This window comes from Diceros bicornis, chromosome 31 (genome assembly GCF_020826845.1).
Source record: "Diceros bicornis minor isolate mBicDic1 chromosome 31, mDicBic1.mat.cur, whole genome shotgun sequence".
NCBI lineage: Eukaryota > Metazoa > Chordata > Mammalia > Perissodactyla > Rhinocerotidae > Diceros > Diceros bicornis.
In genome coordinates, this window is record NC_080770.1 from 12,503,994 (window position 1) to 12,513,942 (window position 9,949).

At 52.0% G+C, this 9,949-nt stretch overlaps 1 protein-coding gene across 1 annotated transcript; it reads right to left on the reverse strand.

Annotated features, from left to right (window-relative positions):
• Nucleotides 1-188: 188 nt before the first annotated feature.
• TMEM109 (transmembrane protein 109) lies at nt 189-9,445 on the reverse strand. The gene is made up of 4 exons (XM_058526752.1): nt 9,155-9,445; nt 3,301-3,545; nt 2,243-2,345; nt 189-1,792 (listed from the first exon to the last, which is right to left on the reverse strand). The coding sequence occupies exons 2-4, from the start codon at nt 3,535-3,537 to the stop codon at nt 1,404-1,406; spliced, it is 729 nt and encodes a 242-aa protein (XP_058382735.1). The 5' UTR covers nt 3,538-3,545; nt 9,155-9,445; the 3' UTR covers nt 189-1,403.
• Between the last annotated feature and the right edge of the window lie 504 nt (nt 9,446-9,949).

The following is a 9,949-nucleotide window of genomic DNA, read 5'->3' on the forward strand; positions in this document are numbered from 1 at the left end:
GTTCCTGAAAGTTTTGTAATGAGGGCATGCCTTCCTCATTCCTCACTCCTGGAGGCCTTCTTTGTGCTCCCTCCCTTCCCCCCTTTCTCCTAGCTTCACATTGCCTGATGTAGGGAAAAGTCTAGAAAGCCAGGCGGCTCCACAGAAGTGGGTTTAGCTGTAGAGCAAGAAATCAAAGCAATCCGGACTTTGAGTAAATACATTTTATACAGAACAAGATAATAAAATAGCGTGCATTTTATTTAAAACCAACCAAGCGCTGATAAAAATATATATCACCGTAGCTGTGATTCCATGTCAAACCTGAACAGTAAGCACTGGGCGTTTATTCTTCATATCATGTGCTGGGCCTGGCAGAGAGGACATTCACCTCCACCAGAGCCTCAAAGGAAGAATAAGAGTCCTGATGGAGAGGGGTCAGCCGGCAGGCTCCCCTGCTCCCCGCAGAGCAAGTGGAGGGAAAGAGCTGTGTGCGCATTTCTGGTGGGTCTGCTTTGTGCTTCCTAGGCCACTGGGGTGGGTCCTGATCAGCAACTCCTTGGTGGTACTGAGGGAGGGAGATGGTGGAGAACCGCCTGGAGCTGTGCAGACAAGGAGATGAGTCCTCCTTCCTCCTTCAGGGTCTCTGAAACCCCCACAGGGGATCTGATGGCCACTGCGGGGTCCTACTTGCCAGCACAAGCCTAGGAAGCGGTCATCTTTTGCTTTGCTGAAGGGGAATCAAGCTTCTGAGAGGGACCACTCTCTTCTTGACACAAAGCAGCCACAGTGCACCTTCCTACATTCAGTACAGGAGCGGGCAAGCGGAGGGCCCCGCTGGCTCGGATTAAGGCACTTGTAAGGGACTCAGTGTACATCCTCGGCCCCAGCCCCACGTGAGAACTTCCCCCACTCCCATCCCCTCAGCTCCCAAGCCTCTTCCCCGTGGCTGGGCAATGAAGGGGACAGGAGCACGCCTTGAGGGACTGGGGGTTGGTGGGAGAACAGGGCTGGAGAGAGACAAACAGGAAGGGAACTGAGGACTTCCAAGAGGAGGAGCTGGAAGACAGAAGAGCAAGACCATCCAAGGAAGGCAAGGCAGCAGCGGAGTCGCGGGAGCCCGATGGCAGTGATGTTTGTTCGCTGAGAGCAGATGCAGAAGCTGGAGGGGAGGCCCCTCTGACTCTCACTGGCCGGGACAGGCTGGGAGCAGAGGAAGGGTTAAGAGAACCAACCCCAGACAGAGGACCAGCAGGGGGACCGGTCTTCCTCTGTCTCAGCTAGGGGGTCTGACGCAGAGATAAAGGTTCTCAAGGGTCAGAGGGCAAGAAAAGGGCAGGAGGGCTGGAAGGAGGGCTGTGCGACCCAGAAGCGGCACAGCTCTTTGGTACAACCAAGGTGGCTGGCGTTGTCACTTTGCCTTCTCACTCCTCCTCCACGCTCCGGGGCCCCTTGGCCGCTCGCCTCTGCCGCCAGCGCAGCTCCTCTACCTGGCGCTCCAGCCCACGCACCTTGGCCTCCAGGTGGGCTGAGGCCCGGGTGCCAAGGAGCCGGCTCAGCAGGGCGTAGAGGGTCAGCAGGGCCAGGAGGAGCAAGGCCCGGGTGGAAGGGTCGGGCACAGACCGCACCAGGGCCACAAAGCCGGCCAGGAAGAGGACAAGCTTCAGGCCCCACAGGATCCGCCCCAGCAAGGCCAAGATCAAGCCGAGGAGCAAGGACAGGAGCCAATAGACCACCAGGGCCCCAGCTCCCCACAGCAGGAAGGTCTGGACCTGGCTGGGGCTGAGCTTCAGGCCCTGGGTGAGCTGATCTCCTGGAAGGAGGAGAATCGCAGGATCAGTCAACCTGGAGTAGTGAGGGGACCGGGGGGCAGGAACCAAAAAAGGGGGAGGAACTAACCCCCTTGCAAAGGAAGACCCCTTCCCACAGGTCACAGAGACGTGAGCAGGAATCTCAGTTCTGCTTCCTGCCAGCTGTGGGTAGATTACTTCCCTTGGCTGAGCCTCTTTCATCTACTAAATGGGGTTAAAGCTCTGGGCTGTGGTAACAGCTAAATGAGATACTACGGGTGCCTTGCTTAGTCTGACATGAAGCGAAGGCCTGGGAGGTGGTGGTAATTAGCCTGCTCCTCGGCGTGCCTCTGGGGAGACCCAGGAGGGGTCGAGCAGCTGCGGAAAAGTCTAGACCCTGAAAACATAAACTCCCACAAACAGGAAGTGACCGGCCAAGCTCCAGCTGACCCAACCAGTTCTCTGCCACTCACCATCTAGCCCCAAGGCACTCAGCAGCTGTGCAGCGATCCCAGACAGGGCGAAGAAGGCCACGGAGATGGCTGACGAGATGGCCCACATCACCTGAGACAAGGTCTGTGGAAGGAGCAGGGCTGAGGTGAGTTCATAATTAATGATGCTCTTCTCCTCCAAGCCTCACCACCACTGCCCAGGCAAGGCTCGGCTGGAAGGTGTCTCACCTGCTTCTCAGCCAGAGGTTTGCCCACCCGGGCTTGGCTAAGGGGTCCCTTCCACAGCCACCTTCCAGGGGACAGGGATGGATGGCAGGCCATTTCTCCTTCCTCAACTGGAACCCAGGACATCTGGGCCCTCATTCAACTGATTTGCTAGAATACTTTGGTGGTAGTAATAGGTGTACGTGTGTGGGGGGGAATCATCAAATCCTGTAGTAGTCACCCTATAAAATTGGGGTCCCCCTAGGCTCCAAGGGAATCATGAGGTGTGTGAAGTAACACCTGTAAAGATCTATAAAGAATCTGTCTAGGATGTTTTAATGAAAAAGGAGTCAATCAGCTCTACTCTATTATGGATTTTATAAAGGATCGGCTCAGCCGTTTAGTACAACCTATCAAAAGTATGCGACACCATGCTTAGGATGCCATCAGGTAGAAGAGACAGGCCTGCCTGAAGCCCCTGAGTCAGCCCCACCCCCACCTCGACAGGTGGAGGAATGCACTCAGGTCTTGATTGCTAAAATAAGACTCAAGGTCAGATTTAGACCAAAGTCAGGCTCTGTAGTCACCCAGTGGCATGGGTTTATAAAGATGGCTCATTTCCCAGCCTTTCTGGCAAAGAAAGGTCAGGACCATGGGAAAGATGTGGGTGGAGCTAAAGGCCCTAGGGTAGGATGCAAACAACGAGAGTGCAAAAGGCAGGTACTGTCTGGCTTCACTCTGCGGAATGTGGGGCTCTCTGCACCAGGGGTTATGACACACAGAGGACATGGGGCCAGGACGGGGTGGCCGTGAACAACGTCTCCTCCTTTATCTTTCCTCAGTGTGTGTCGTCACAGCAGGACCACCCTCCTTACCTCGGAAACCAGGTGCACCGTCTCTGGCCCGATCCAGGCCTCCAGTGTTCCCCGCACAGATCGACCTATCTCGCTCAAGAGATCAACCGGGACCTCCCTCTTCTGCTGGCCTGGTGACACAAAGTCTGGATGGGACTGGCATGACGCTGAGTGGAGGAGGATGAGGGCCACTAGGACCATCAGGATGACTTTGAACAGATGCTTGCTCCATGGCGAACTGCTGCCTGTGCCTGCCATGGCTGGGTCTGCCAGGAGAGAAGCACAGAGTGAGCAGAGAGCCAGAAGTGGCATAGAAACCCACTGTCCCAGCTAGGACTTGCCCCAACACCTTCGTCCTCCCCTACCCTGTTAACTGAGAAAGGCAGAACTGGGACTTGTGACTAAAGCTGGGCACAACCATCTGATTCACGGGTTTCTCTTCCACATTCTTTACCACTTGCATATTAATTAGCCAGCTAGTATTATTCAACGCCTTAGGGTAGATGAGAAGATCTCTCTAAGGCTTATTCCAGTTCTAAAAGTCTGAAAGCCTGTCTCTGTGTCTTGGTGCTATGGGCATAAAAAAATGATAAGACTCTAATCTAAGGCTTTGTCACCAAGGAGGTTATAACCTACTTAAGATAAGGCTGATATAAAAAACAACTTAGGGGCCGGCCCCATGGCTTAGCGGTTAGGTGCGCGCGCTCTCCTGCTGGCAGCCCAGGGTTTGGATCCTGGGCGCGCACCGACGCACCACTTGTCCGGCCATGCTGAGGCGGCGTCCCACATACAGCAACTAGCAGGATGTGCAACTACGACATACAACTACTTACCGGGGCTTTGGGGAGAAAAAGGGGAAAAAAGGAGGAGGATTGGCAATAGATGTTAGCTCAGGGCCAGTCTTCCTCGGCAAAAAGAGGAGGATTGGCGTGGACGTTAGCTCAGGGCTGATCTTCCTCTAAAAAAAAAAAAAAAACTAAAAAGTAGCACACAAGTAGGATTACCACTGTATAACTATGTAAAGAAAAGCGCTCAGTTATCTGCTCCAGCAAAACTACAACTGCACAGATGCCATTTGCTCTGCAGGACCATCATGAGGGGTGCTATTATCCTCCTCGCCCCTACTGTACACATGAGAAGAAACTGAGACTTAGGAGTTAAGTGTTTGCCAAGGTCACAAGGCTAAGGAGAACGGCCAGAATTTGAAGCCAAACTTCTGCTTCCCCATCGCATACTCGTTGGGAGTGAAAGCAATGCAGTGGAGCTGAACTGTGACTGCTCATTAGAATCATCTGGGAGAGTCACAACATACTGACGCTTCTGTCCCAAGCCCAGAGGCTCAGATGTCACTATCTGGGTGTGGCCCAGGCTTAGACCTATAAAAGCTCCCTGGTGATGCCACTGTGCAAAGTCGAGACCCACTGACACAGAGTGAGCTCAACTCTCCAGCCCCCAGTGTAGGCAAAGGGTTAACACACAACCTTTAAGGAAAGATATTGTTAATAAAAAGCTAACCACGTGCCACCTATCTCATTTAATTCTCACAACAACCCAGCAGGTGGGTATTGCTATTATCCCCCATTCTACTGATGGAGAAACCAAGACAGGATAAGTAGTAAGTGAGGAATCCAAGATTTGAATGGAGGTGCCTCTGACGCCAGACCCCCTCACACACACCACACTGCTGTATCGTCTCCAACTTAAGCCTCCGAAATGATTTAGACAGTCATACGATGGACTATTCATGAGGTAAATAGACTTGGGATGTCCCAATCATCTCTGTGAATTACTGATGACAATTCACTTAACCACTCTGTGCTCTGACCTCATCTGTAACAGGATGCTATAGGCAAGTTAAGATCCAACAGGTACGGACTCATTGAAGCAGATGAGGATCAGCCAAGAAAAATGTGTTCAATTCTGACTTCTATTTGCCACCATGCTTGAGAAATGGCAAACAGCACCAGCAAATCTCCTGTTCTCTTCCAGGCTCAGAAAGGAACCTGTAGCTCCAGGGAGTTTCCATGATTCAGACCCAAGGATCAGAGGCTAAGCCATCCCAGAGGCAGGAGCAGCCAAGTATTTGAAGTTTTGCAACTTTAGGGAGTTGGATAGAGATCTGGAACCACCAGGATGGAGGAGACGGAAGAGAAGATGTTCCCAGTCTTGCTTAGTGGGAAGAAGGAAGGTCCAAGAAAGGAATCTAAAAATATCACATTCAGGCATTTTCTGGATTTCTTTTTGTTTTTGAGGAAGATTGGCCCTGAACTGTTGCCAATGTTCCTTTTTTCCTCCCCAAAGCCCCAGTGGATAGTTGTATGTCATAGTTGTACATCCTTCTAGTTGCTCTATGTGGGACGCCACCTCAGCATGGCTTGACGAGGGGTGTGTAGGTCCGCACCCAGGATCCGAGCCTGCAAACCCAGGCTGCCAAAGCGGAGCATGCGAATTTAACCACTATGCCACTGGGCAGGCCCCACTTTCTGGATTTCTAAGTCCCTCCAGAGACCTGTAGGATCAAGCAGGGCTGCAAAATACACAATTCCCGTGGAAGGAGCTCAGGCTGAGAAGCATTCTACTCTTTTTTGGCACAAATCAAGAACCAGATGGTTCCTGCCTGCCAGTGGTCGGCGATGAGGACAGCACAGGTCAGTTCCTGAGCTATCTGGGTCATAACCACACTGGGGACTAAAGAGCAGGGTTGCTATCTTGGGCTGGATTCTATATCCAAGGACCTCCACCAAGAGGAATCAGATGTCTTCTCCTCCATTCTAAAAGGTCAGGGTGATGTGAGCTGCTTCCCCCATGGCAGCCTCCTGCATTCTGTGCCAGCCTCAACTTTTAAGCGGCCATCTGCCCTGGTCGAGAGGAGCTGGGGGACTGTGAAGTAACTCTCTACAGTGAGGCTGGCATTGCCCTGCTAGCTGACCTTCTGAAAGGCACCGGAAACCAAATCTAACAGGATTCTGGAATGTGCCCTGTGCAGATAAGAGTGCAGGTTACTGGCTGGTCCGTTTTTCTGAAGTTGTTTTCTTTAACAGGATTCCTTCTCATTTCTTCCAGGTTAATCTCAGGCAGCAAGAACCTGACCCACTGCCATTACACCTCCTCACTTCGTCCCAATCAAATACTTTTCATAAAGAGATGCCATGTAGTCAAGAGCTAAGCAGTCTCCTGCTCTGAGAGGAAGTATGTCTTAAAGGTCTTCACCTCCCGCAGTGCCCAGCCTCAGACAAATAGTATGCACGCAACAACAACAACAAATTGTGTGTATACACACACAAACACACATATTTTTTGTGTTGCTTTATAATTTACCAAGTGCTTGTTATGTCACCATCTCATTTAACTCTTACAACAATCTTATAAGGTACTGCTACTCTCCATATTTTACTCAGAAAACTATGGCTTAGAGAGATCAAGTGACTTGTTCAAGTTCACCAACAGAACTGGCACTTGACTCCAGAACCCAGGATCTAAATCTTATCCTTTGGCTTGTTCCACACCCCCACGCTGCTGATCATAAGACATGGTCCCTGCCCTCAAGGCGCTTCGGGTTCTGCCCCAAATCAACCAGCTCAAAGGGAGAGGACATTCAGACTGCCATGAGGAGACCACACACCAGGAGATGACCTACCTGCTGGGCTTAGAGGTCATGGTTTTGCACCAAGAGGTATGAGGGCAGCAAAAACAGGGACGAGACCTGCCACTTCTGTTCAGGCAGCTGCAGTAAGGACAGGCAGGGCCAGGAGAAACCGGCTGAGCTGGGGAGCCTGCTTCACTTACTCTGGTGGTGATGGGCACTATATGTTTAGCTGTGGTTTGCTAAGAGGGCAGGGTGGGGCAGTCCACACACCCTCTGCCAAGGCTTGTTCCTCTGATTAGTTTCCTTTCACACTCTGAATCACTACGTGGCAGGAGGGGCAGCTGATTTGGTGCCCTCTGCTGGCCCTGATTTTCCCATCATTGCTCAGAGCTGCCCCTATGGAGCAGTGGTTCTCAGCTCTGGTCACCCATCAGAACAGACAGGGGAGCCCGTTAAAGCAAGAATGTCTGCATCCGGGGCCAACTTACTCAGACTCTCCCAGAGAGGGGCTTTCAGGCTTCTGTTTTTAGAGCTCTTCAGGGATTTCTGATGCATAACCAGACAGCTGCCACAAATGATCAGCAGCAAAGTCTACTTTAGGCAAAGGTCTAAAAGTGCAGCAGTATGGGGCCGGCCCCATGGCGCAGCGGTTAAATGTGCGCGCTCCGCTGCTGGCAGCCCAGGGTCAGATCCCAGGCGTGCACCGACACACCGCTTGTCAGGCCATGCTGTGGTGGCGTCCCATATAAAGTAGAGGAAGATGGGCACAGTTGTTAGCCCAGGGCCAGTCTTCCTCAGCAAAAAGAGGAGGATTGGCATGGATGTTAGCTCAGGGCTTATCTTCCTCACAAAAAAAAAGTCAAAAAATAAAATAAAATAAAAGTGCAGCAGTGTACCAAGGACCCTCCACTTCCGTCCCAGGCTCAATTCTGCCACAAACTAGAAGCCACTACCTTATGCCTATCACTTAACCTGAGTTTCAGTCTCTTCAAATGTAAAAGGAGGTTAAGAGTCCTTGCAAGAATAGAAGTATAATGATGTACACCTGAAATTTTTACAATGTTATAAACCAATGTTACTTTAATAAACAAAAAATAAAAAAAAAGAAATTAATATTACAATTTACTGAATTTAAACCTTAATATTTCACAACTGAACTAAGCGAATTTAATGAGACGCTAACAACTCTAAAATACCAAGCTGGAATAGGAATAAAGTTTGTTACCAAAAAAAAAAAAAAAAAAAAGTCGTTGCAAGAAGTTAACACGTTTCTGCAAGAACTCTGTAAACTGTAAACATCTACAGAAACGTTGCAGTACGCAAACTGCCAATATACCTAACTCATTACAATGTAGCATTAGTTAGTTTATATGCCTGCCTCCTCCATGAGACTGAGCACCTGCTGGTCCGGCTGACACTAACTTTTCTTGGAATCCCCAGCGCCTAGCATAGAACCATGACTAGTAAATGCTTGTTAAATGAATATTACAGGTCCGCCAAGAGGCCGTGAGGGTAGCAATGGGGAGCCATGGAGAGATAGGGAGAGGGGGCTTATTTTACAGTGGATCTAAATATGCAGCGGCCACCGGAACAGAACAGCTGCGTTAAAGGGAAGCTCCTAGATGAGGCGATGCTGCCACTGAGGAGAATGAAGTCAGCGTCCTGGCAGGTGGGGGCGGCCCCCGCTAAACCCCTGACAGCTGCTGCCCAGCAACTGTTTGGGGGCAGGGCGACGGGCAAAGGGGCAGCTTCCCAGCCGCGCCGGGCTCTCCCCAGGGCCCAGCCTGAGACAGGGTGTCAGTGGCATGTGCTATTTCGAACAGCGTGTCCCCTGCCAAGCCCTGCTGGGTGGCGTCGCTGGAAAGGGACACGGCGTAGCCCATAGGTTCAGGGTACCCCAAAGGGCTCAGAGCAAGGCCAGGGGAGACTGGGCCGTGGGGCAGGAGGCGGGGACTAGGGGCTCAGCGCTAATCTCGCCCCCCAGCCTGGCAACCGCTCCCCGCTCGGCCGAACCTCGGAGCAGCGCTCGGAACGGCCGAACCTCGGAGCAGCGCTCGGAACCTTCCTCTCCGCGGAAACGCATGCCTCCCCTGTTACCTAGTAACGACGCCCCCTGTTGCATAGCAACGAGGATCCGGGTCCCCAGTTTGTTTCCCCGCCGCGCGACGTAGGACCCCTCCCCAGTCATGCTTTCAGGGCCTCGCGGCATCTCCCTGCCCCGGCCTGCAGGGGCTGCCGCCCTCCCGTCCCTCGTGCCGCCGCCGAGCCCCGCTCTCGGGTCGCACTCACCCGGCTCCAGCTACTGCTGCCCTTCACGTGCAACTTCGCTAAAACGCGCCACCAAACCCGCGCCTCAATACTGGGGCGTTGGTTTATCGTCTGCGCACGCGCAAGGCGGGAGGAGCCCGGGGACCCGCCGGCCTCCTCCACGGTTCAGACCGCGGCAGTGGGCGCATGCGCCGTACTTTCTCGATTACGTTTTTTTCCCCCAAGCATTCCTTCCGAGAGAAGAGTGAGATCGGAATTTCGAGCTGGGAACGAAAGTCTCTGGCAGGAAAGGAGAAGAAGTGACTACTGTATAGCTGGGCTGTAAAGTGCGTAAACTGGATCTTTGAATTTGGGATCGAAGCCTATCCGCCTCTTCAGGCCCTCGGCATTTCGGGCAATGTAGTTCTCGAGCTACAGATGCCTCCAGGGGCATTGTGGGAAATGTAGTTCTAACGAAGAGGCGCCAGAGGGCACCTGGTGTTTTGAGAAACTTTTCGCGCTAAAAAGGCACAAAGGAAAAAGGTGTTAGAGAAGAAGTTAGAGGCACACAACGCTGGGAAAATGCATCTGCTCCTTCTGAGAGCAATTCCACACCAGCACTCTGCAGATAGCTCCCAAACGTTCACTCAATTTTAAAGAAAAGGAACCAACTCCCAGACCCCATTTCTATAAAAAGGCAGCAAGCAGTACGAGGGGGAACGACCAGGGACTTGGCAAAAGGTGATCCCTTGCCTGCTTTGTGATTCTAGGCATCCCGCTTCATCTCTCTGGGTCTCAGTTATTTCAACTTTACTATAAAGTATTATAAAGTTCTAA